Source organism: Idiotropiscis lumnitzeri, chromosome 15 (genome assembly GCF_059441095.1).
Source record: "Idiotropiscis lumnitzeri isolate Australia: NSW breed Sydney's pygmy pipehorse chromosome 15, RoL_Ilum_1.0, whole genome shotgun sequence".
NCBI lineage: Eukaryota > Metazoa > Chordata > Actinopteri > Syngnathiformes > Syngnathidae > Idiotropiscis > Idiotropiscis lumnitzeri.
In genome coordinates this window covers 4,900,926-4,925,086 of record NC_142405.1, presented here as the reverse complement: position 1 = coordinate 4,925,086, position 24,161 = coordinate 4,900,926, and the positions used below count along the sequence as shown (strand labels likewise).

The 24,161-nt window shown below is 45.8% G+C and overlaps 5 protein-coding genes across 13 annotated transcripts; 2 read left to right on the top strand and 3 right to left on the bottom strand.

The window, feature by feature from the left end:
* Positions 1 to 718: 718 nt before the first annotated feature.
* LOC148322397 (uncharacterized) lies at positions 719 to 2,595 on the bottom strand. Of its 2 annotated transcripts, XM_088317977.1 has the most exons (3): positions 2,403 to 2,595; positions 1,534 to 1,833; positions 719 to 1,441 (listed from the first exon to the last, which is right to left on the bottom strand). In XM_088317977.1, the coding sequence occupies exons 1-3, from the start codon at positions 2,494 to 2,496 to the stop codon at positions 1,317 to 1,319; spliced, it is 519 nt and encodes a 172-aa protein (XP_088174103.1). In that variant the 5' UTR covers positions 2,497 to 2,595; the 3' UTR covers positions 719 to 1,316. The 2 variants fall into 2 exon arrangements, with proteins under 2 accessions (XP_088174103.1, XP_088174101.1); XM_088317975.1 differs by having other exon boundaries at positions 719 to 1,833.
* A 267-nt stretch (positions 2,596 to 2,862) lies between these two features.
* Positions 2,863 to 9,743, top strand: armc5 (armadillo repeat containing 5). 2 transcript variants are annotated; one of them, XM_088317960.1, is made up of 8 exons: positions 2,863 to 3,180; positions 3,380 to 3,716; positions 4,128 to 4,158; positions 4,250 to 4,360; positions 4,649 to 5,531; positions 5,845 to 6,548; positions 6,744 to 6,876; positions 7,573 to 9,743. In XM_088317960.1, exons 1-8 carry the CDS (start codon positions 3,161 to 3,163, stop codon positions 8,861 to 8,863), a joined length of 3,510 nt encoding a protein of 1,169 aa, XP_088174086.1. In that variant the 5' UTR covers positions 2,863 to 3,160; the 3' UTR covers positions 8,864 to 9,743. The 2 variants fall into 2 exon arrangements, with proteins under 2 accessions (XP_088174086.1, XP_088174085.1); XM_088317959.1 differs by having other exon boundaries at positions 2,863 to 3,716.
* Positions 9,744 to 10,706: 963 nt separating this feature from the next.
* Positions 10,707 to 11,869, bottom strand: cox6a2 (cytochrome c oxidase subunit 6A2). 2 transcript variants are annotated; one of them, XM_088316683.1, is made up of 4 exons: positions 11,658 to 11,869; positions 11,436 to 11,528; positions 10,952 to 11,094; positions 10,707 to 10,853 (listed from the first exon to the last, which is right to left on the bottom strand). In XM_088316683.1, the coding sequence occupies exons 2-4, from the start codon at positions 11,497 to 11,499 to the stop codon at positions 10,764 to 10,766; spliced, it is 297 nt and encodes a 98-aa protein (XP_088172809.1). In that variant the 5' UTR covers positions 11,500 to 11,528; positions 11,658 to 11,869; the 3' UTR covers positions 10,707 to 10,763. The 2 variants fall into 2 exon arrangements, with proteins under 2 accessions (XP_088172809.1, XP_088172808.1); XM_088316682.1 differs by having other exon boundaries at positions 11,436 to 11,499; positions 11,658 to 11,861.
* On the top strand, positions 11,530 to 24,161 carry LOC148322393 (uncharacterized). Of its 6 annotated transcripts, none has more exons than XM_088316678.1 (24): positions 11,530 to 11,933; positions 14,325 to 14,552; positions 15,128 to 15,175; positions 15,308 to 15,331; positions 15,418 to 15,477; positions 15,565 to 15,600; positions 15,850 to 15,921; positions 16,005 to 16,082; positions 16,179 to 16,202; positions 16,278 to 16,322; positions 16,637 to 17,344; positions 17,798 to 17,860; positions 17,929 to 17,973; positions 18,057 to 18,113; positions 18,199 to 18,234; positions 18,307 to 18,342; positions 18,700 to 18,744; positions 18,840 to 18,881; positions 18,963 to 19,031; positions 19,106 to 19,180; positions 19,495 to 19,521; positions 19,617 to 19,658; positions 20,124 to 20,180; positions 23,577 to 24,161. In XM_088316678.1, exons 2-24 carry the CDS (start codon positions 14,447 to 14,449, stop codon positions 23,609 to 23,611), a joined length of 1,830 nt encoding a protein of 609 aa, XP_088172804.1. In that variant the 5' UTR covers positions 11,530 to 11,933; positions 14,325 to 14,446; the 3' UTR covers positions 23,612 to 24,161. The 6 variants fall into 6 exon arrangements, with proteins under 6 accessions (XP_088172804.1, XP_088172800.1, XP_088172801.1 ...); XM_088316674.1 differs by having other exon boundaries at positions 11,534 to 11,933; positions 18,181 to 18,234; XM_088316675.1 differs by having other exon boundaries at positions 11,534 to 11,933; positions 14,309 to 14,552; positions 18,181 to 18,234.
* LOC148322394 (perforin-1-like) lies at positions 21,057 to 24,161 on the bottom strand. Its single transcript, XM_088316681.1, has 4 exons — positions 23,437 to 24,161; positions 23,215 to 23,353; positions 22,755 to 22,966; positions 21,057 to 21,980 (listed from the first exon to the last, which is right to left on the bottom strand). The coding sequence occupies exons 1-4, from the start codon at positions 23,961 to 23,963 to the stop codon at positions 21,089 to 21,091; spliced, it is 1,770 nt and encodes a 589-aa protein (XP_088172807.1). The 5' UTR covers positions 23,964 to 24,161; the 3' UTR covers positions 21,057 to 21,088.

Genomic DNA, 24,161 nt, shown 5'->3' with positions numbered 1-24,161 from the left:
ATTGACTTTACATTTGAGATTTATGAGGTGTGAAAAGAAAGGTTCCAGAACTGGTGTGAGAATAGTTCTCTTCAAAGTAATCGCCCTGGAGTCCAATGCACTTTGCAGGCCTTCTGCAACTTCACTCAGCTCAGACATTTTTGTAGTCCCCAGGAAACAAAAGGACTACATTAGTTGTTGCAGAGCTTGTTGACGGTGTTCTACAATGTCCTTATCTTTTTTTTTTTTTTGCGTCCCGTTCCAAATCGACCCCTCGCTCAGGTAAAAGGTCTGATTGCATGTCGCTGGCGTGATCTACTCTAATCCTTCGCCTTTAGATGGCGATTTACTGGATTGTTAATTTGATGCTGGATAATCTCCTTTTAGGGATAAAATGAAGGAAGCAGATCATCACAGTGGGATGATATCTTTGAAGACAACATGCTAATCTTTTGTCGCAGTTATCTTGCAGTCTTGGGCTGCGTCGGGAAGCAATCGGGCATTCCCTACTAATCACGATGGTGATTAGCATTGTACCTTTTGCGGCAAAAAGATCAACCCTGGCTGGCAGAAAAGCACTTTTGATGGATCTTCCCTCCCGACCTGGAATTACAATTACTATACAGTTGGAACCCGAGTTGGCTGTTTCCAGCCTGAGAGGCATGCGGGGGTCATTCAAGATCAGGAAAAGCACTTCCTGTCCTGGAAACATGCCAGGATGTTGGAGAGCAGTCGATGATTTTCAGGGAGGGCGGGGGAAGGGTACCAGTACACTCCCACAGGAAGCAGGAAGTAATGTCGCTTTAATTGGTCTCGAAAGGATTTGTAATTTGAACGGGGAGTGGCAGGCTTTGCATTTGGTACATGGTGCCTTCAAGGCGGTGTGATTTGTTTGTCAACATTCAAATTGAGTTCCTTGACTGATTACTTGATTTTAAAAGTAACAAAGTTACATTAATATTTACATTCAGCAGATACCAAAGCTTGAATACATACTGCGCTGCAATGCATGTTGGTTTTTTGATTAAGTGTTATTGAAGCTAGAGAACACTGTCGACAGCAATTTATTGTAGTCTAATTACTAGATTGGAAAAAGCAATGTGCTAGTCTTTAAAGGAAAAGGTGGAGTCACCTGCAACTCTGCTCATCATGTAGAAACCCCCCCCCCCCCAATGCAACATTAATATACATAATATATTCAGTATGAAACAAATATAACTTATAACATCATTGTTATCTGCAGTAACATATCCCCATGAGTCCATCTGTCTGTTTAGGGGCTTTCTTTGTCCTTCTGCGCCAGACTGGCGATGGCGTGGGCAAGGTTGTTGATGGCCTCAATCTTCCGCTCCTCTAGTGCCTTTTGCTGGGCCCACATCTTCAACTTCCTCTCCTGCAGCTCCATGTACAGCTGCAGGACATCCTGCGGTGGCTTTGGGCCACACGATGTTGAGGACACCGTCTGAGGAGGCGACGGCAAAATAGGTGTGAACCTCTGACTGTTGGGTTTGGTCCCGCCCATCTTGGCGCCCCGCCCGGCCTGCGCCTGTTTACCTAAGACGCAGTGCATGGCCCCAAAAAACTCCCAATGGACGGCGGCGTCCCCCAGCCTCTTCGCTCGATCGGCATTCTTCCTGTAGGTGGTCAGCATGTTTCTCCACTTCAGGTCGCACTCGTGGGCCTTGACGCTCAAGTCGGATGCTTCCCGTGCCTCCTCCCTCAAGCGAGCGTTGACTCTCTCGGCCACCGTCTCCCAAAGTTTCTTCTTCTTGCATACGGGATGCTCAAAAGCCTGGTCCATTTCCAGACGGGTGTTGACCAGGTGCCACGTGGCTTGGAGGGTCCATATGAAATCTAAAAGGGGCAGAAAGTTTAAAATTAGTTTGACTTCACTTTTCCCAGACACTTTGTCTCAGTCTTTCAGTTCTCAGCCCTTCAGCATGTCCTGGGTTTTATGCTTACCCTGTCAGACATGACTGGAACAGCTCAACAGGAAGGCATTCTAAACAGATGGCCAAGCACTCTCATTGGGGGAAAATGTTGAAAAGCTTGTTTCGTATCAGGAGAAACAAACCAAATTCCAGATTGGGGGTTGGGATCCTGAACAAAACTTGATTTAAATAAAGTTGTTATTAATACTTTAACAAAATTCTGACAAACACATAATCTTTACATTCATTATATAATAAAAGTTAATGTCTGACTGTCAAGCTGACTCTAATGGCAGCAACAAAAATAATTTTCTTTTTCTATTAGCTGGGGAGGGTGGTTGAGTCGATAAAAGTAAGCCCTAAAATTTTATCATTTCAATAATAATTCATATCCATATTTTTTTTCTCGCCTGACTATTCGTTCACTCATCGTGCGGTTCCCCTGCCCTTCATCGATGTCTTGGTGAATTCTAAACAACAATAAATACTAACCCGCTTTTGTTTCTTCGGCGTCCACCCCGGACACCGCCGTTTCCTTCTCCTCCATTTCCGTCCTTTTTATGACAACTGTTTCGCTAATCTCCATATTCTTATCAAATCATAAGCATTTCGGTAAATGCGATGTCTCCATCGTGGACATTAACAACGCCTTAAAACGAACTTCACGCATTGGACGACTCGCGTTTACGATGAAACACTCGGTGATTCTGGGAAATGTCGTCTATTTCATCTCACGCACAGTGTAATGTAATACTGCTATGCTCCTCAATAAAACTACAATCCCGAAAGGCCACGTAACGTATTATGTTCCAATTGGTACTTGGATTGTAGTTTTCTCGAGCGGGAAATGTACAACAGAAAGCGACTGCGTGTGAAGTTTGGACTACAACTCCCACCAGTTATTAAACCGAGTCCTCCCCCGCGCTCCCTGCTTCTATCCCAGAGCGCCCCTGTTTTCTTGTCGGCTAAAGATGGCGTTAGCGGCTAACACAGGCGATTGCTTTTTGTGTCACACAAACTATTTGGACGGTTGCGGCACAGCAGCGAGTAATCATAGCTTTGCCTCGTCACTCGGTGTGTGAAAATATGTTACATTGGACAAACACGCGTCAGGGAGCCGGAAAAACGATTGGCTGGCCTTCGACACGACATAGGCCTGTTTTGCGGGGAGTGGACCGAAGCGACCGGAACTCACTTTCCCATGAGCAACCGCGGCATCAGGTGGTACACGCATTTTTTTCTCTACCGGAATGTGTATTATTCAAACCGTGTGAACGTTTTTTTAATATTATATGAATGAACTTAGTCAGGACATCAATGAATTTCAAAAGTCAATGAAATGCTATTAAAAGCCTCTATGCAGTGGAATAATGTGCTTATAAATAAAGCATCAAACAAAAGTTAAAGACTTGTGACCAGGTAGGCTACCTGGTAAAGGGAACCATGACTGCTTTACCCATTACCCAAAGTGGCCGAAAGACATCTCGGGGACCTTCCAGCAGGGAAGGATCTCCATCGGCGCCAGAGTCCTCCTTGACCTGGTGCCTGACCCACTTGAGCAAGTCCCCACGTGACTCGGGGGGCGAACTGGATAAGAGGTCCAAATTTTCCCAGTGGCGAGCGCTGGTCGCCATCCGAACACAGCACATAAAGGGCGACAAGGCCGGCATTACCCGCTTCCGGACCCAGGGGGGTCTACAGCCCTTGCTCGACCTGCTCGGCCGCCCCGAGTGCTCCAGGAAGACTTTGGACCTGGCCCTCAGCATCTTGGCCAACTGCTGCACTGAGCCTGAGACCCGCATGGAGGTGAGAGAAAGGAAACACCCACACTGCAATTGTGATTATCGTTACATAAATTTATGAATAAATTGGTCATAAAATAATCCACCATCAAAATTATGTTTTCAGTACATTGGTGAGTTATGATACAAGTTACCCAACCGAGTGCTGTATGGCGGGTGTGAATTTAGCTCATGTCGCGAAAAGCCGCACAAACAGTGGAACAACACAAGTAGACAGATAATAGAACGATACACAGGCATATTCCTTATAAATGAAGAACCAAAATTTTCAGTGCCGTTTTCCTTATTAAAACATCAGCGGTTTTGTTTTTTTGGGGTGAGACTTGAAAGGTTTCATAATACCTTAGGGTTCGCATTCTTTTTCTTTAAACTGTCTTTTTTTCAAACATTAAATTTTTATGAATTTCCAATATAGGTTTGCAAGCTTGACGGAATAAATATTGTTGGTGAGTTCCCATTTTGAAGAAATGTTTTTGTGACCTAAATCAATACTCTACACGCTTGACGGCATCTTGACAAATTCCCTCGTTGCCTCAGTGGCTGTGATGAAGAGAAACGTGGCCCAGGAGACCATCCAGAACCGAGCTGCGCGGGCTTTGGGGAATCTGGCTATGGACTCAGAGAGCTCGGCGCTCATCCACTCGGCCGGTGAGTCCCTGTGTGCACTTGTCTTAGCAAATTGGAAATTTATTTCTTGTTAAGAATATATCAAACGTGTTATATATCGCAATACAACTACCACATTGATGCTAGTTTTTATAGCCCGTCTATGGTGTTTTGCATTGTGTGTTAGCATTGAGGTAACACCGTTTTCATAAATTAGCTCATGTGAGATGAAAAATGTGCCAAGGTATTTAAAATTTTCCACAATGCAGTCGTCAATCCACTTGAGTTAGAAATGGTTTGAATCGCCACCTTGTCCTTTTTCCCGCTCAGGTGGCGTTCCTCTCCTCCTCTTGTGCTTGTCTGTGTCCTCCGCCCAGTCCTCACCTACCGCCACGTCGACCAAAGACGGCTGCCCTAAGCTGGAGTGCGCCCAGTCGGCCTCGCGGGCGCTCCTCTACCTCTCGGACACGCCCGCCAACCGCCTTTCTCTTCTCACCCTGGGCGCCCTGTCGGCCGTGGCCCCTCTCATCGCCCCGGAGTACCCCCAAGGCCTGCGGCGGGCGGCCCTCAGGACCATTCACGAGCTCACCCGAGGCTGTGGCCCCGAATGCGCCAGGGAGGTGTCCCGCTCGGGGGTCTCGGCCCAGCTGGGCGCGATGGCGTCCGGAGATGTCGGGAAGCCGTTTGAGGAGCTGGCGCTGAAGACGCTGGCCAACCTGTGCTCGCAGGGATGCCTGCGGCCCTTGGTGGGCTCCCTGGGCGTCATCCCCAAGTTCACAGCCGAGGCGAAGAAGGACCCCCTCAAGTCGGTGATCTTCCTCAAGGCACTGTGCCTGTGCTGTAAGGAGGCGGTCAACCGTGCTAAGGTGAAGGAGAGCGGTGGGCTGGAGGTGCTGGTGGGCGTTCTGGCGGCGCACCCGAGCCACCCCCTGGCACGGCTCGCCATCCTGGCCTGCGTGGATTTTGTCTTCGATGAGTTGGCCGTGGAGCAGCTGCAGGAGTTGGGGTTGGTCCCCCTGCTGGTGGAGCGGCTGGTGGCACTCACCGCGGGCGAGAAGACGGATGCGGCCTGCGGTGGCGCCTCGTCAGGTTCGTCTCACGGCGAGCTTCTGTCGCCGTCGTGCTTGGAGTCCTTCGACTTTGCGCCGTTCGAGGGCTGCAAGAAGGAGGAGGGCGGCAGGGAACAAGGCTCGTCAAGCTTTTTGAGTCTCAGGTACGACAAAGCCGACCAAGCAAGCTTTTACATTTACAAGAGTCCTGTGATATTTGTTGGTTTATTTTAGACGTTATTCTTAATAATTTATTTTATTTTAAAACTAAAATTGGTCAATATGAATTTTCTCATGTTTGGATTTTTTATTGATTTATTGCAAATGACATGTTTCTATTTTTTTTAAAAATAATGAATAATAAAGAATAATAATGAAAATTAATTGGATTATTATACAAAATAAACACATTTTTTAAAACATTCTTATTTGATTATGTCAGTTACAATTAAAATAATTCTTCTTCTTGCTGTCCAGGTCGTGGCTGCTCTCCGAGGGTATGATCTCCTCCGAAGAAGACTTGCTGGATTCGTCGAGCAGCACCGACGGGGACTGGGCGACGTCGCCCCCTCAAAGTTCCTCAAACCCCGACTGCCTGACCCCACTTAAAAGCTCCTCCCCTTTCAACGCCGCTACCTCAAAGAAAGACGCGCCAAACTGCTCGGCGTCTCCGTGGAAAGCTGCCGATCCGCCGCCCTTCAGCTCCCCCGCCATGTCCCCGTCTTTGAAAGCCACCCAGCCAGGCTCCCCATCCAAGTTCTCATCGCCCCACAGAAGGCGGCAGCGGGCATACTCGGCGCTTTTCTCCGCAGCGAAGCTCACCGTCGACGCACCCCCGTCTGCACCGCGGCGCTTCGCATACCAGCACCCGTATCACCCCGAACCCTGGACCCCCGAGTCGCCCGTCCTGCTGCTGCTGTCGCGCTTCTCCCACGCCGCCGACCCCAGCCCCGCCCTGGTCACCTCCGGCACCGTGCGGGGTCTGCTGCGTTACCTCAGCCAGCACCAGGACCCCAGCAGCCGCTGTTTCCGCCTGCTGTGCCGCCTCACCTGCAACCCTAGCTGCCTACGGGCGCTTCTCCGCACCGGGGCCGTGGCGCTCATCCACCACCATTTGTGCCAGAGGGATGGCAGCGCCAGGCGGCAGCCAGACCGGGTCAGAGCCAAGGTCAAGCAGCTCGGTAAGATGTTGTCAGCTTGATTTTCAAGGTTTTAAAAATTTTTGTTCGGAGACATGCAAGTCAAACAAATTCATTAATTTGTTTTTCTTTGCTCTCCCTCTGTTCTAATTATTTTAACAACATATATGTGGTTGTCTAAATGTGTTTACCAAAGGTGAAAGTTGCCAAAATTAGTTTTTACCCTTTTTTGTGCAGGTGTGACTCTCCTCAACAATCTGCACGTCCAATGCGAGTCGCCGTTCGGCGCGGGGGTCCTCGCACACGTCATGCTGTCGGGATCCGAGTCGGACCGAGTTAACTGCGCGCTGTCGCTACCTTTAATCAGCAGGTGAGTCCTCTTGGAACTGTTATGTTATCATAACAGACCGAAAATGGACGCTGGCAGGACATACGCCATGGAGACCGACACAACCAATATCATGTCAACTTGTCAATATGTGAAATTAACCATTTTTGTCGCACATGTTGAGAAGCATAAAATGTATTAAATAAACTACTTAAACTAACAAACAATTTAATTATTATGTCAAACTATACATCAGAACTGGAACCTATACAGGAGAGTAAGTAAAAGGGTCGAAGATACATTGACTGGGCAAATAATTTGTAGGGAAAGGTTGTTTTTTTTTTAAGCTAACATTTTGGATACAGAATTTCCCAAATAAAATAAGCGACCATAATAACAGAGCTCACCAATTCATCTGCCAATTTTAAGACCATTTTCAAAATAATCATAGCAAGCCTTCATTTTGCTGATGAACCATCAATATATTCGTAATTTCTGGAAATGGTAAATGCAGTTAAAGTGTTCCGCAGAATGATGTCGTTACAACCTATGTCCACGCGAGGGAGCACTCACGCCATTCCAATCCTATGCACAGCCATCCTGAGACAATCACGCACTTGTCCCAGTTCTCGGGTGGTCAAGCACGCGAACACGCCAATATTTACAACAACATGGTGGACTGGGTTTTATTTACTTGTTTTAGTTCTTAAAATAATCATCATTTCCTTGTTCTCATAGCAACAAGTCTCTGTTGCGGAAACTCCTCCTGGACTCAGGCGGTCTCCTCTTGGCTCTGCAGCCTCTCAGTTGCCGCGACGACTTGGACGCCCACACCGCCGATTGTAGGCGTCTGCTTTCCACCTGGCCGGACGCCTCGCTCCACTCGCTCTACTTCTCCCTCCTGATTGGCTGCTTGTCTCCTCTGGTGTCTAGCATCAAATCGCCGACTGATGCCGGATGCCGGATTAAACTTCATCAAACTGACTCATCGGCGCCACCTCCCTCTAAGAAACCTCGCCACGCTCACATCTGCCCGTACGCCACATCTGACTTTGACCTTCTGCTGCTTCTGGATGACGGTGCCGAGGTCCCGGCCAACAGGGAGGCCGTTTCCGGGTCGGGCTCGGAGTACTTCAGGGCTTTGTTAAAAGGTGGCTTCGGGGAAGCCAAATCTCAAGCTGTCCGCATTAAAGACATGACTGAAGGCATGTTGGTACCGGTGCTGCACCACCTGCATGGATGCCGGCTGGCAGCATCAAACCACGCGGAGGGGTGCCAGTTTTTGGACTCGTTGATACTTGAGGGTCTGGCATGCTGCCAGTCGGACGAGCCGTCTTTCCTGAAATCTCCGTTAGGCGAGACCATGGTCGGAGCGTGCCGATTCCTGGCCACCGAGCTACAGAGAGAACTGGAGGTGCTCTGCGTGGCTTCTCTTCTATCTGAAATGACTCTGGCGACGCCTGTTGATGATCATGCAGCAGCACCCACCTCAGGAGGAGACCAGGACACCACTGAGGAGCAGCTGGCCAGCAGGACATCCGAGCTGGACCTGACGTGCGTTCAACTCCAAATCGAGACTCTGTTTGAGAAGAGCGTGCAAACAACAACTTTCTCGAACAAAAAAGAGAGCGCAAATATCCCAGCAAAGAAAGTTGATGGTATTTGTCAAATTAAAAGGTTGAAATCCTGCGCAGAAAAGGAGAAGTCAGAGTTGAAAAGCTCGGCTCAGCTCCTCAAAGCAGAACCTCCGGACTCCCTCAAGCCCCTGGCGGAAGAGCCAGAAGGTGGTACGACAGGGGTCCTGACTGCCCTCCTGCCGCAGGTGTATTGCTTCACACAGCATTACGACTACCCGGTGCTGCGTCGGGCCTGCCTAATGCTGTTGCTGGGCTGTCGGGATGCGGGGCGGCGGCCTTGCTTCTCGGCCCGCGAGGCGGCCGACTGCCTGCAGGAGGCTGCCGGGCAGGCCGACTGCGTTGATACGCTCAAAAAGGATCTTCTCAGTCTGGCTGCGGATGCGCTAAGCTGAGTGATGTTGCAAGCCTTGTATGCATGTTTTGATTTAATTTGGGAGACTGCATTCTTTTTTTCATGTGTTTAGGCCGTGCCCAAAAAATGTACCTGCTCTTGGACTGGCCTTTGGTTTGGGTTAGGTGTTTATTGACAAAAAAAAAACTAAAAACATTTCAGATAATTGAATGACATGAAAGAAGACATCACAACTGAAAAAATGGAGCTAGGAGCCGAGTCCTGCTTCAAATCGCGAAACTCTGCAAGCATCCTAAAAAGGGTTGTAATTGCCTATAAAGGCCACAAGGTGGCGGCTAATAGTTGATAACCAGTGGTTTCGACATGATTTTATTTCAGATTGTGAGACATTGTTTTCTAATTTCTTCTGTCACCTCATCAACTGTCGCTGGGGTTAAGTTTTGGAAATGTGCGGTGCATTCAACGCTACTACCTCTTAGCTCAATCAATTAACTTCATTTTGTCAGACATTTGTAATTTTAACCGCACTTTAGGAAACTTTTTTTTTTCATTAGAAGTTAATCTTGTATTGTAATCTTGTATTCAAATAGGATTACTTACACCTAAAGATATGAGGCAGTCAAGTGGCAGTACATTTTATGGGGGCACCGTGTTGATTTATTCAAGCCCGTCTCATATCATAATTGGCTATGATATACAGTACTTCCTTTTGTTTTGGGTTTTTCTTTTGTTTTTGTTTTTTTTTTAAATCATAAATCTCTGTTGCCTTTTTTTCAAGTAGTATTGCTGGAAGTACTGGGACAATCAGGGTCATGCCTTGTTTATTTTGTACATAGAGATGAAATTGAGATGCAGGTGTAGAGTTCACCTGCACGATATCAACTCCACACCACTGAAATATAAAGACTTATGACACATGCTATGCAGTTTTCATTGTTTTCTTTACATAGGCTAGTCTAAAACTTCACAATTGCTCATTTCAATTAGAAAACCTGCTCTATTACAAATTACATTTTTTTTATTAGATTATGTCTCACAACGTGGTACTTAACCATACGTATGATGTTAATAATACATAAACATTTATAAAAATGCCCTCTTTTTAAAATTTTTTGTGGGGTGCTTGTCAATGACAAAATTAATGAAATAACACATTTGATAGAGTTTCACATTTAACTAATAGGAATTCTATCTATGTGGAGTATTCTTAAGCTTATTAAGTCCGCACACTGGCGACGTTCTAAAACGTGATTCTAAAAGCGCACGCAAATTGTCGCCATCTTGGTGGAGGTCTTCCGCGTCATCTTGGCCGCCATCTTTTTCACCTGTCCCGAGGAAGTGACCGGCCTCTCCCAAGGTAAGACATTCGCCCATAAAGTACTTATTTAGGGTCCTGTTAGCTCAGTATAGGTAGTTCTTATTGCTCCGGTGGCACAAATGTTATATTTTCTTGTGAATAGTACAATGACAATGGTGTCTTCATGACGCCCGAGGCAAATTTCAGGCGCTCACTAGCTTTAGCTGAGTAGCTGATGTTGGCATAGTATTCAGAGCGTACATTACTTAAATATTTATATTAAAAATACCCTGTGTTACCCTGTGTTCGTCATATATATGTATTTATTTTTGAGGCACAATATAGTTGGTGTGATGTGTGTACAGTGTTTAAAACCAACTAATTATAAGTAATCTACGTAAGAAAACGTTCCAAATCCATCCTAATGCACATATTTGAAGCATTAAACATTTCTAAAATCTCGACTTTGGATTTCCTCAGCCCAACTGCTTGAAGTAGATGCTTCTTTTTCAGTCACTTTTACTGCCCTCTCCTGGTATTCCCGCTATGATTTTTTTGAATTTAAAAAAATGAGTTGACACATGAATTTGTGCACGATATCTTTATTCCAGTGCAAGACATCAGTATGCTACTGGAAGGCGCCTCAGTGGTGGGAGCTCTCATAACCATCGGGCAGTGCGTTGGTGTGAGGATTGTGGAACAGGGAGTGGTTACCATCGCTCCATGGGAATTTCTGTCGGGAGACAGTGGTGAGTGATGTCTGAGTATTGCCATAAATCTCAGAGAGATGTAGTACAAATAGTGCCGAGGGAGTGTCAAGGGGCCGCTCACCTTGGTGCGGATGCGGAGATGTTCGTAGGGCACAAATTCCGGCTGCTCGTGTGAGTGCGCCTGCATCTTCATGTAGACATTCGCCATGCACACGGCCACGCCTGGCAAGGCCAGCACAAATGTCAGGATCTTCCAGGTCCTTGCTGTGGAAAAAAATGGCAGAATAAATGAAATGTTTTCGTGATGGAGTCCATATGAATGAGTGCCAAGGAGCAATAAATCGCATGCTGGGTGCCTTTGAACCTAAATGTGACCATTTTTATACTGAGAAATCATACTAATGTCAATTATCGCTAACGGCTGGTGATTCGCAACGCACATGTGCCACAAACAAATTATTTTTATTTCCATAGAGGCCCTTGTTGAGGCTGCGTTTTATTTTGGAATACAGAAAGCCTAAGTCAAAGAATCCGTTGTTGTCTTCAATTTATGCTTTTTATGCCATCAGGGGACTTTGATTTTGTGACTGTAAAGACGTTTTGACCTCCTCCGTCATGGCTTGAATGCGACGCTGCGGCGAGCACCCTCCGAGCGGCCGACATTGACATCTGTGGACAGACAGACCACAGTTTGCGGTCTAAGACATAATAACACGGTCTTGTTTACTATTCTGTCATGCAGACTCGGAGGAACAATCACTTCTTTCTCGTTTTAAACATGCATATTAGTCGAGAGAGGTTTGGAATGCGTCATTTGCAGAACTTACTGTTGTTCAGGCAGGCGATATATTAATATTCTCTATTTTCCCTTCAAGTGCGCCTGTTGCTGGCGTTACCTTTCGTCTTCTTCCTGCTTGTTTTGTCCTTCAGTCTGTCCCGAGCTCAACTCACTGCAGCTGGCTCCTCCCTACTCTCAATCTGTCGCCGTGCCAGGGGACGTTGAGTTTATATTAAACCGAGTGCAACAGGCCTGCTGATATGTGACCGAGAAGCAATGGAGGAGGCGTGTCTCTGCCTTGCGACACTTCATAAAAAGATCGACGGTATTTCCATTTCTTTAACTCTCACGTGACTGTAAATCCTTGAAGAGACGCAAAGTCAGACGTGTAGGCGAGAAAGTAACTAGGTAGAAAAATGTTCAGTACCATTTGTGTCGCTTTTTTTTTTTTTAATCATTTCCATGTCCTTTTTAAGACATGAAACGACCCACAAGCTCACTCAAACTCTGCAATAATATCTTCTATGTGCCTCCACTAGTCGACACACCGTATTCTGATTAATACAGTGTCTGGGGTATAAGAATTTATTTTTTGTTTTCATCCATGTCAGGAAGTTGCCGTTTTGTACTTATACTGCCCTCTGCTGTCGACTAAAATGGATGTCAAAGTAGCCTCGGTCTTGTATTGTGGACATCACGTTACCAAACCCAGAAAGCAGGGCAACCTTTTGCCTGTGGATCACTGTGGCTTAATTGAAGCAGTTCATCCAACAATTAAAAAGGGCCTCCCGTGCACACAAGACCACACATTCCATTTTAAACCGCTTCCTTCGTGACATGTGCCAGTCCAGTTGAGTAAAAAGACAGATGGTGGGTGTTTTCAGTGTTTAATCATGGTTTGCTCTCAACATTGCGCTGCTTTTGTTGCCTGCACCTGGCCACTCTCAGACCGTCCGAGTCCGCCAGAAGTGATGTCATGCAAACAGTCAGTCTGACCTCCTCCACAGTGTTATTGTGGGAAGCAACTGAGCTGCCATCTCGGCACGGGCCCACCTTTCCATGTGTTGCGGGTGTCGTTCGCACGTGTTTTTTTTTTTTTTCCCTTTTGCTGAATGCAACCCTTCGAGGAAATATGGATTTTCGTGAGTCATCGTCCTTATTATGAACTCGCTGACCAACGAGTTCACCACAAGGTTTTATCTGGTCATAAATCTCCCTGAAGCAATGTCACGTCTTGATGTATTTCCACGAGTGAGACTACGCTACAATAAGCGCAACGCTAATATTGATCGTGCGCAGCAGGCGGTCAACACTGATAAACAAGAGCGTAAAACTGCCTGTAAATTCCTTGAGGTGAAGAAAAAGCAACCTGCTGGGGATTTTCTTTTCACGTTTCAGTGTCAGGCCCAACTCGTTTGCTGCCTAAATAGACCGCTGTGACTGTTGAAACAAACAAAATGTGAAAGAATTTTTTCTTTTTTTCTAACTGGAGTCCTGTCCCCCAGACTCTGGTCTGTAACTTTTTGGACGGCTTTCACATGATCACGTTTCTCAAAAACAATCAGCACTTTAGTTTGTTAAACTTCATCCATTTGAGAGTGAAGCTTGGATCCTAAGGTTCGAATCTTTTTGTTCTTCTGTTTGATTTTTTTATTTTATTTTGGGAAGCCCTTTGAGCTCTTTGAGGGCTATTTGCATACAGGCCCATTCATAATTTTATCATTTTTCTCCTCAGTGACTAAATGAGCCGACGCAATCCACCATTGTCCCTATGAGCCCTCTCGCGCATCAGGAAGAAGACAGCCGACCCTTATGGAGGACAATTCGGCTTTTTTTTTTTTTTTTTTTGCCAAGCAAACGTGCACACCCAGACAAATGTTTAGCGGTGAACCGATGCCTGGTGAGTCAGACGGGGGTGATGTTTTGGTCTTGTGCTCGCTACCTCCAAGGAAGACGATGCGGTGGTCCAAAGCCAGCTGGACACACAAAAAAAAAGAATACGCAATGAACTCTTTTAAGGCATTACCGTCCTATGTGCTGATGTGCTCAGACGACGTAAACGTTACATAAAGAATGAAATAAAAGTCATCACGGGCCTACGCTTTCTTGTTCGTAGTCTCAACACTTGATCGCCGCAACCTCTTTTTGCTATGGAAACTCTTTTACTATATCATTTTTGAACATATTTGTCTTGGCATGGTCCCGCTCCCATCTTGCACACCGATGTGAGCCCACCACCCAAACCTTTAATATAGGATCCATGCTGCGCTTACTGGTGTACTCTTGGTGAAGATGACATCATTTGCTACTTTTTGTATTTAAGCAAACCACATAACGATATTTTAAGAATATTCTTAATGCTAACACATTGCAAAAGGCCATTTGGTGATTTCACAAAACTGGCGTTGATGTCATTTTAGGTATTGCCCTTTAAGCAACAAACTTTCAAATAATCCACACAAGCATATACGTAATAATGTAAATTTTCTACTAGTCCACTAAATTCCATGTGCTCGTCTGCGCACTAGTAGAGTGACTAATGCTACAAAGACTACTACTGACATTTTTCGTGCAAAACATCTAATGTGTCACGAGCAGTCCTAGTAGCTTTACTAGTAGCATGTCACGTCTGCTATTGCGCAACATATACAATCTACCGAACATTTTGTGTACATGCAGATTCTTTATTGTGGAATCCAGACGCTTTGTATTTCAGCGTAAGCGTCGCCATGGAAATGGCGCTCGCCCATCCTCGGCGTGACCCGACGCCGCCGGCGCAGAGGGCGGGTACCCCTCGGTGGGAGGAGCTGGAACGTGGATATAAAAGACGTTCGGAGGATGCCACATTCATCCATCTTTTGGTTGGCCTCCTTCGTCATGTGGTGTCCGTCTCTTCTTCACACCTCGCTGCTCCTCTGCCTCGCCAGGCAAACTCTGCAAGCCGGTAAGCAAAAAAATCTCAACTAAAAAGAAATTTGACAAATGTTTATGGTTTCTATATTTGCTATTTTTTTTCATAAATGTTCATGGCCCTTGAATAATTAGTTATTAACAGTGTTTTTATTTTATTTTTTTTTATCTGAGTGAGTTTCCTAAATGAATAACGTTTAACAATAGTTTAGAAAAAACAATTTCCATGCTTCCAAGTTGCTTTATAAATATCAGCTTTAATTAATATTAATGTTGAATGAAATCGTCACCACAGCAGCAAATCCGCCATATCTCTTTGTGCATCTTCCAAAGCTGTCATGAATCGCTGCCTTCATTGGCTGCCTCTCACCCGCCTGTTAAAAATCTCTCCACTCTACCGCACTTTGAATCGTTTAATATCGCTTTGATCAAAGGATTGAGTGGCACCGGAGGGGTAAAATTTAGCAGCCGCATGTTAGAAAAAGTTGCCAGCTCCACACAGTCGCCTCATTTATTTACGGTGATAGTTATTTTCAGTGGATGCATCTTTGGATGTGGTTAAGTCTCGAGTGTCTAATGTGGTTGTTATGAATTATTTGCACATTTCAGGGGTTAAAGCTCAGGGCATGTCTTGGAGGAGGATCATGCCAGCTCGAGGTACAGTAAATCTTGAAATCTTCTCTTTCTTTGTCTTTTTTCCTGATGGGAAAATTGAGACGTCTACTTCTCTTGTACGGGTGAAGCGACATTTGGGTAAAAGTGATGAAAACGCTTTCTTCTGCTCGACAGGTGTCGGCATGGGAACCAAAGGAGGTCAGTGCTTTCTTTTTTTAGCATATTCGTCTGTACACAATGAAAATTATGAGCAATGTTTGTCATATTCGGATGTTTTGTCACAGTGAATGGTGCCCACGGAGCACTGGTGGGCAGATATGTCAACAAACCATTAAAGGCTGGAAGTAGGTTTCATTTTCATTTTCTTTGTGATTGATGAATGTGCATTTTGTGATTGCAAAAAAAAAAAAAAAAGCTTTTCCTCTGTTCAGTTGGCCATTATCCTGTTCCCAGTCCACTTGGTGTCGGTAAGTTATCTTCATCATATGTGAAACGGAATAAACCAAAAATTGCCCCCAAATGATCTCAGATTTTACAAGATGTGTAAAAATAACATTTGCATGGTGAACTGAACTTCAAGTTTTTTCTGATTACAAATAAAACATTTTTGGGGTTATTTTCTTAGAACTTTTTACACCAATTACCACATAAAATATTTATCTGTTATTGTAAGGAAACAAATAGAAAGTCCATCAAGCCAATTTTTGTTTTCACAGGCAGCTACCAACCTCTTGGACGAGGTCTTGTACCAGGACGATATCCCGCCTATGGAAACGCGGGAGCCTACGGTATTTACGCAAATCATTCTCAGCGCTATTCAACTCTGCTGCTGATTGTGTTCTTGTGACATGACTGCAAATACGGATCGCAGGTGGCAATCTTGGCACGGGCTTGCCACTGGGTCTGGCACCTCCAAATGGGCTAGGTTTGGGCCACGGAGGCAAACGCGGTAAGACGAGCCTCGGTGGAGGTCTTGCAAGGCTCATCTTTGAGGAAATGATGTGAATTCATTTGATGTAACAAAAATGTTTTTGTCATTTTGCAGTTTATGGTGTCGGCCCCGTTCCAGGTAAGCTCAGTTCGGTTTTGACACATGTTTAGTCATGCCCGACTGTTAATATTTACAAGTATATTTTATTTGCAGGATATGCTCCTTATGCCGGAATGGTCTACCCTGCCGTCCGACCAGGTACTAGAACCAGTTAATCTGATTTTTGGGGCTTTGTGTAACATTTCTTGGGGTTGGGTCCAAAGCAATACTTTTCCTGTGGAATTTTTTTTTTTTTTTCAAACAAAACTGCTTGGTTCTGCGCTCATTTAACACAACAACATGGAACATATAGGTAGTTTATAGATCCCTTTTTATGCCGTTTATTTCACATCAGGGGCCGCTTTGGGTTTAAGACGACCCAAAAGCCTCTCTGGCAACGCGGATGTGATGACCGGCGTTGTTTTGACGCCGTGGGGTGAAAACGTTTTCCTTGATGGTATGTCCCCCGTCAGGTTTTTCTGCAGCGGAATTGGGAGGCTTGGACGCGGCCGCCCGTGGCCAGGCCGTTCAGGACCCGAAGGCAGGAAAGCTTGGAGAGCTTGGTGTCTTGTTTGGAGGACCAGAAGAATCCGGAAGGTCCACCATGGGGACACGAAGTGGCAACAGTTTTGAACCTGGAGTTGTGTCAACTGGGAGTCGACTCAAAATCCTTGACCCACAACCAAAGGTGTCGAGTCTCGGACCCACCACAGCGGATTCAAGTCTTGGTCAGGCTGTTGAGCCTTCAGTCCTCAATCATGGAGCAAGACAGGCACAGTCTGTCGGTAAAGACAAGCTCCAAAAACTGGCTGCTGTGGCTTCTCCAGCACAGAACCACAGAAACCACGCTTCTGCTCGTCCGCCACGCCGGAAAAACAAAAACTGTGGATCGCCGTTTTCGCCAAACAATCACCGCGAACCATCCGGGTCTGGGATGGTGCAGAGATTAGCGCCTAATCCTCCTGCTCAAGATCCAAAACCTGATCAGTATCAACTTTTATCATCCCAAGACGCTCGCTTACAAGCGCCTGCATCCAGAAATGTTTTAGCTCCCGAACAGAGGAACCCAGATGGCTCAAATGGACCCCATGTGTCAAAACTTCAAGTTCAGGAACGGCAAAGATATGCACCCTTGTCTCCAGAGACAGATTTAAGTCTTAGCCCGTCGGGAGAGCGAGAAGGTAAAAAAATAATTTTCAGTAAGTTGAAGTGTCAGCAGATCATTGAAAATGATCGCGCTCCCCAGGCCCTCAAATGAAGGACTTAATTCTTATACTCCTCCTTTTCGAAGATCTGAAACAGTCAACACGGCTATATTTTATTTTGGGAAACGCCAGACTTATTTCCAGAGCGAGGGGGGGGGGGGCAAAATCTGCTCATTCTGTAGCTGCCTTGTGATGTCACAAGATTGTGGCAAAGCGCCACATGAAGCTTGTCACCTCACTTCAACACAATCATATCGTCGACTTCTTTCCATCATATTTATTTGATGGGAATCCTTCATTTCAATCAAAATGTCTGCCAGCTTCCATTTAGTTTCATGCTTCTTGTCTTGTCTCCATCCGTGCGTCAGATTGGTCGATATTTCGCGGCGTGGTCTTGTGTTGAACCACTTGTGTTCTTTTCTTGCACAGGTTATATTGCTGGCACAGGGAACCATCACGGAGGAAACCTGCCCTCGGGGGTTTACGGACCAGGTAATTAAAAGTAACTTTCAACGGTATCAGGATTTGGATGATGATGAATGTTTATGCACTGTCCACAGCTTTAGGACAGGGAGAATATCTGGGAGCAGCTGGGAAACTTGGAGGTAAACTCATCATCAAATAATGCTTAATTTGTCGCTTCTGTGTTTCATTTTGCAATTAACTACTATTTAATGTCAAACGTCAGCTCCAGCTGCGCTCGGTCAGGGAGGATACACCAAAGGTCCCGCGGGTGGATCAACAGGTCAGGATTTGTTTCGATGCAAATTCCTTCTACAAAGCCAATGTCGTGAGATTGTGTTGAATCGTAGGTTATGGTAACGGTGCAGGAGGATACGGGGGTCCTCTGGCAGGCAATGGCTTGGGTAAGAAACCATCAAACCAAAGATCGACACATAAATGTATGAAAATTATTACTTGACACATTTATTTGGCAGGTTATGGAAACGGTTACGCCAATCCGTATGGAGCTGGTGAGTTCAAAACACCTTAGAGATCTGATGGAGTAAATATAAATAAACTAAATCAGTAAAAAAAGTCACATGCTGCTGGAACGGTAAAGGTGCAGTATGTGCTTTTGTCCACTGGGTGTAGCTGTTGTAAAATAGTACGTTTGATTTTTTTTTTCTTTTTTTTTTTTTTATGTTTTTTGAGTTCATTGAAGTTTTTCCCTCAAATTAATTTAGCGTAAGCTATTTCCCCTGCCATTGAGTGGAATTCCCGTACCTTCACAAGCATCACTTTTTATGAGATAAAAAAAAAATTATATATATATATACATGGATAAAAGTGATTTTTATTTTTTTCTCGCTCTCCCCTCAATGTTGTAGCTCTGGGTACTGGAAGCTATGCTGGTCAACCTCAGTTGCCATATGGTAAGACATTAAGCAGTCCAATAATCTCAGTCCTGCAATATAAGTTTCTATGTGTATAAAGTTTTTTAGGTTGTGGACCTTATCTGTTTTTCCAGGAGGACTTGGTGCTGGACTGGACCCATCTGCTGGGAAGTATGGTGAGAATACTGGACTTGTTACAATCATAGAATTGTATCTACTCGTGCAAATACGACCATGAGACTGTTTTCGTCCTGTAGGGGGCGCACCACCTGTTGCAGCATCTCAGGGCTCTTACGGCGCTCCGGTTGCTCCCGGCAGACTTGAAGGTCATTTCTTCTTACGTTTGAATTAACTTGTTCCTTTACTCCTCCTATAACGGTGCACACGTCTACTCATTTAGGGGATGGCGGCTACCCGTACGCCGCCCAGCCCATCGGCCTCAGCGGCGATGGCAGCAAAAGCGCCAGCAAACACGGTGAGAGTGAGTGATGCTGTCATTGTGGAAAACGTGATCCACTTTCACTCAGTCGGTCGACAACAACTGCCGCTAATTTGCGCTCCCTCTCCGTGGTTCTCAAATGTTTTGCAAGTATCATCTCAAAAAAATTTTCTGAATATCACCATCCGATTATTGCAAACCAGCTGATTTCACTGCAATCACATCATCACAAACACCTGGGAATTGTTATAAATTGTGTAAAAAAAAAAAAAAGAGTACATTTTCCCATTCATTTAAAGTCACCAAAAAATGGATTTTCTTGACCAGAATGATGTTTTGTGTGTTTTCAGGTTCCGCATTTGGAGCTCCACAAGCAGGTGACTTTTCTCACAGCGAGGAACTTAAAGTCTCTTGCATGTTGTCATGTATCGTAACATCAAGTTCACTCAGCGTTTCGTGTGTGTTCACCAAGGCTACCTTCCACAGCAGCTCGGCCCAAATCAAGATGCGTTGGGTAAGCGAGACACCAGCCCGACTTCCTCCTTCGCAAGCAACTTCCTGGCATTGTTGCAAAATACCACCATGAGCACCCCGATGGGCCATAGTGTTGAAAAATGGAGGAGAGCAGCATAGATGCAAATCAAGATTCTTTGCTTTTCTAGTCCTCAAAGGAAGTTTGATTTTTCGTCAATTTTGTTTGTAATAAAAATGTTTGCTATACCTGAATGTAGAAGCAAAGCAAAATATGAGTGACAGAATCTCACGGTGGTTTTGTTTAAATCGCAATACCATCGAGTGATCATTTCCGCAGCAGAATCAAGCGTGATTACACGATCAAAAAGAAACTGATAAGAAGCAAAGTCTGGAGTTGAAATAGAAAAAATAAGAACAATGGAATGGTCTTAATCATTTCTTCTCAGATGTTCCCAATATATATTTTTACACATTCCTCACATTCTTTCACACGGCCTTTTCGCAGGAGCAAAAGCGGCCAAGTACGGCGCGGGACCCGGGCCACTTGGAGGTGGATACAAAGGTAAGAAGGACGCTTTTTCAAAATCCTAATCCAAGGATGGGCAACGTAAACGATGAAGGAGACGCAGAATTTTTAATCATCGCTCCTGTGCTCTCTCAACTGGCGAAAATCCAAGTATAAGGGAATCGCATTGGCAATTTTATTTATTTGCATACCCAGAAAATTTATCCAGCTGCATTTTATAGTGGTTTTTCTCCCAACCCAGAGGTTGCTCGTGCAATCCGCTGCTGTGACCATGTCAAAGTGTTTTTTTTTTATTTTTTATTTATTTATTTTTTAAATCAATCAATGGGCCACCCAGAGTGTGGATGCCGGCCATATTGCAGCCCACGGCCGCTCAGTTGCCCATCCCTGCCCTCATAATAAACCCCCCTAAATTTTAGTGTCCAGGTTTCCTATTTACACATTGGAAGGTTTTGTTTGTCTCCTTCAAAATAGTCTTGATGGTATACTTGCCGTGTTTTTCTGTGTCTTTGTCAGGTTGATTCAAAAGGCCTGCTGGCTTTCAAGAGGATTGTTTCCCATTCACTCATTTGTATTTTTTTTTTGTTAAGTCCGTGTGTGTGTGTGTGTTATATTTTTGTAGTCTTTATCCGTAACGGACTGGTGAACGTGAAAAAGGTTGCCAAGAGTGGATGAATTTTCAAATAAATATGAAAAAAAAAAAGACCACATTGACTTTGTATTGATTCCGTCCTCCCATTTCAAGAAGGCCTTGAAACTTAAAAACAATTCACGCCGCGTTTTCTTGCACGCACCGCTCATTGACGCCTCATTCGTTCACAGGAAATATCACCACTTCCTGTTTCATGATGAAAGAAATTTAGCTTTTAGATGTCTACTCGACTGATTTGAAGTCAATAAGCGAACCAGTGACACAATCAAATCCGTTTTAATGACAGTCGCTTTCATTCAGACGCTCTTGGTTTGTTGTTGCTTGCTGAAAGCGCATCAGTGAAACTCTGCTTTGTCTTTGTGCTGCAACTGCTCACAAAGACGCCCATCTTTTGCAGGGTGGCTCGTGGGACCGGGTGAGCATGGCGGGAGACGTACGAGCTCATCAAGCTTTTGCTCATGGGTGACGCCTTGTAGTCGCTGCACGACCTGCCGCCCAGACTGGGCGCACATTCCACATCCCACTTGTAGAAAAACTTTCCGTTGTGCAGGGCGCACACGTCCGTCTTCACGCCTGCCGTCAGTACTTGCTCGCATTGTCCCAGCTGGTCGTCGTCCCAACCGCTGTCATTATCCCAAACCTCAAACCTGACTCTAGGCGCCGCTGACAAGTCTTGTGTGCCGAGGTCTATGACCGTGTTCCAATGGGGGTTGTTGTTGTCGTTAATGACGGGCGAACGCTGTTCCCGCTTGTTGAAAATCACCTTAACGTAGCCGTCGGTGGCTGTGTGACGATCACCCCAAAGACCCGAAGCCCGTTGGACGGTGATGATGACCCGGGCCATGCCCCTTCGGGTCGGGCAGCAGTCGGTGGTGACGGCATGTTGGTTGTGGCACTGGCAGACGCACGGGTCCTTGGAATCGCTGTTGACGCCGACACGACAGCCATCGCTGCAGTTCCTAATCAGAGCGCGCTCCAGGATGTAGTGGCTTATGGCCGAGCGCAGGTTCTTGCGAGCAGGATTGTTCGTCGGCAGCAGCTCGTGCAGGGACTCCAGGGAATACGATATGATGTCTGGATAGCGAGGCAGCGTGTTGAGCCATTCCTTGTAGGCGGATGGATCTTTGTTGGCAGAGAACAGAAGGTCCATCTCTGTGGTGTGACCGCCGTTTATATCTGTCATCCTGTTGGGAAGACGAGTCAGCTTGGGTTTTTCTGATGGGTGCAAATATATGCAAATGTGATTTGTTTAGGCAAATCAAAGAGGTTATCTGATAGGCTACTTAGTGGTCACAAGCGTTGGATAGCAACCTGCAAGCACCTGAAATGAGTTTCTTTTGGAGCAGGGGTGGGCAAACTTTTTGATTCGCGGGCCACAATGGGCTCTAAAATTTGACAGAGGGGCCGGACCAGGAGGAGATGGATGGAGTGTTTTGGTAACCGCACCTCATCGGAGAAAAAAAAATCTGTTTAATTTTAAACGAAAGTGAACAAAAGCATTACAACAATATTTGTATTTTGTAAAACCACAGTATTTAGAAAATAAAACATTAACAGGGTTTATTCATTTATTTTTTTTAAAATTCGGCGGGCCGGATTAAAACGTTGAACGGGCCGCATGTGGCCCCCGGGCCGTAGTTTGCCCATGGCTGTTTTGTCGGGTGGCTGAACTCAATTTAGCAACCCCAATAACAAGAACAAGTAACACTGCCCCCTAGCTGTGTGGCATGCGAAGATCAATCCTCCAAATTAAACAACAGTCGTCATGTGGACACTTCATGACAGGTGGTTTTCGGTTTATGATGGTTCTGAAATTTCGAGCTTATGAACTCCAGGCTCAGTTTCCATTCCCACCATTAGTACAAATGCAATTAAATGATCTACTGCATCAATCTCAGGTCATAATCGATGCTTAAAGGAAGGCCATAGGAAGGCGACCTTTGTCACAAACCTCTTACCTGTCGTTAAAAACGCTGGAGAAGGCCGCCTTGCTCTCCGTCTTCTCCACATTGTTCTTGCAGTGTTTGGACTGAGAGTCCAATGTTGCTCCAATGGTGGCAGACGCCTCGGCCTCTAGGCACATATTCACCTCATCCACGCTGAGGCCCTGCAGGCTCGCCTGGCACTGCTTGATGCTTGTCACGGAATGGACGGAGCCTCCCAGCTTCACCTACATTCAAAGAAAATTCTTTCTTTCGCTTTCGGTTTTGTCGATCGTCTTCTACGGCCGTGGTCTTCGATCCTGTTCCTCGAGGGGCCGCTGTCCTGCTTGTTTAACATCTCCACCTGATTCAAGTGATCGGGATCGTCATCTGATTGTATGAATCGGGTGTGTTGAAGCAGGGAGCGATGTGAAACCGAAAAGACGCGGGCGTTTGAGGAACAGGATTGAGGACCCGTCTTCTACGGATTTGCTACCTTTCTGATGTAATGGGTGCCAAAGTTGTCAATCAGTCTGTAAAAACGTTGCTTGTATTGAGGGCTGTAGATCTCTGGAAGCTCCTTCACTGCCTTTCGAAATTCACCGTGCAGTTTAGGCTTGCCGGACACTCTGTAGCTTCATCCACCAAAACCCAAACAACGAATCGTCTCAAAGTTTTGCTTTGGGAGGACATTTTTAATAAGATTGAACCTTGTTACCTGTAGTACTCGCAGGAGACTTTTTGGCCGGTGAAGCTGTACTTGTCATTCTTTGATTTCTCCATTGAGTACGTGGCCATTTTGGACGCGGTGCCAGCCAGCATGACTTTTGCCCCGTTGTTCTTAACGTGTAATTCCAGACTGGACTTCCAGTTGTTCTCCACTGAAGACGTGATGGAGTTGACAAGAGCCTCACTGGACCTGTGAATGGTGCTGGCCACCTTGAAGCTGCACGACTGCATTGGCCTCCAGTCCACCACAGAAAGGGGAAGCTTCTGCTTCACCTTCTCCAGGAAGGGATTGCTGCACAGCATGCACGTTTTGTCCTTTCGCTTCCACCCATTCATGTCGAGAACAAACGCTCCTTTGCGCTTCATCTCGGTGATGTCGAAGCCTTCCCCGGCCAGGTTGGTACCTGGAGCCATGTCTGCCTGGAGACACTCCTTGGGGGCGCCCACTGCGCAGGATTGGTGTGAGCGCTGAGGCAGGGACAGCGCAAGCACGGCGCAAATATTCAACAGAATCATGTCGAGGTCGTCTTGGAAGGCACACGGATCGTTTGATCGGGAAAACAGACAAATTAGGACATCTGTTTGGGTTCACCTTAACTAGGGTCCACTTTGACGTCTTTAGCCGTCAATGGCAGTGAATGAGTTAATATCTGAACGACTATTCATAGCATTCCAGGAATTTTTTGTAAAAGCGGCGTGTTGAGTCGTCTTGCT

Coding starts and splice junctions, on each gene's coding strand:
- LOC148322394 (XM_088316681.1), bottom strand. CDS start 23,963: ATGATTCTGTTGAATATTTGCGCCGTGCTTGCGCTGTCCCTGCCTCAG. Junction 23,354..23,436: donor GTCTCCTGCGAGTACTACAG/GTAACAAGGTTC, acceptor TGGTGGATGAAG/CTACAGAGTGTCCGGCAAGC. Junction 21,981..22,754: donor TCCAGCGTTTTTAACGACAG/GTAAGAGGTTTG, acceptor TCTTCCCAACAG/GATGACAGATATAAACGGCG.
- armc5 (XM_088317959.1), top strand. CDS start 3,354: ATGACTGCTTTACCCATTACCCAAAGTGGCCGAAAGACATCTCGGGGA. Junction 3,717..4,127: donor AGCCTGAGACCCGCATGGAG/GTGAGAGAAAGG, acceptor TTTCCAATATAG/GTTTGCAAGCTTGACGGAAT. Junction 6,877..7,572: donor TCGCTACCTTTAATCAGCAG/GTGAGTCCTCTT, acceptor TTGTTCTCATAG/CAACAAGTCTCTGTTGCGGA.
- cox6a2 (XM_088316683.1), bottom strand. CDS start 11,499: ATGTCAATGTCGGCCGCTCGGAGGGTGCTCGCCGCAGCGTCGCATTCA. Junction 11,095..11,435: donor TTCAAGCCATGACGGAGGAG/GTCAAAACGTCT, acceptor TTTTTTCCACAG/CAAGGACCTGGAAGATCCTG. Junction 10,854..10,951: donor ATCTCCGCATCCGCACCAAG/GTGAGCGGCCCC, acceptor GTCTCCCGACAG/AAATTCCCATGGAGCGATGG.
- LOC148322393 (XM_088316674.1), top strand. CDS start 14,447: ATGCCACATTCATCCATCTTTTGGTTGGCCTCCTTCGTCATGTGGTGT. Junction 15,478..15,564: donor CAAACCATTAAAGGCTGGAA/GTAGGTTTCATT, acceptor TCCTCTGTTCAG/TTGGCCATTATCCTGTTCCC. Junction 19,032..19,105: donor TGCTCCCGGCAGACTTGAAG/GTCATTTCTTCT, acceptor CTACTCATTTAG/GGGATGGCGGCTACCCGTAC.
- LOC148322397 (XM_088317975.1), bottom strand. CDS start 2,496: ATGGAGATTAGCGAAACAGTTGTCATAAAAAGGACGGAAATGGAGGAG. Junction 1,834..2,402: donor CGCCGAAGAAACAAAAGCGG/GTTAGTATTTAT, acceptor TGCCCCTTTTAG/ATTTCATATGGACCCTCCAA.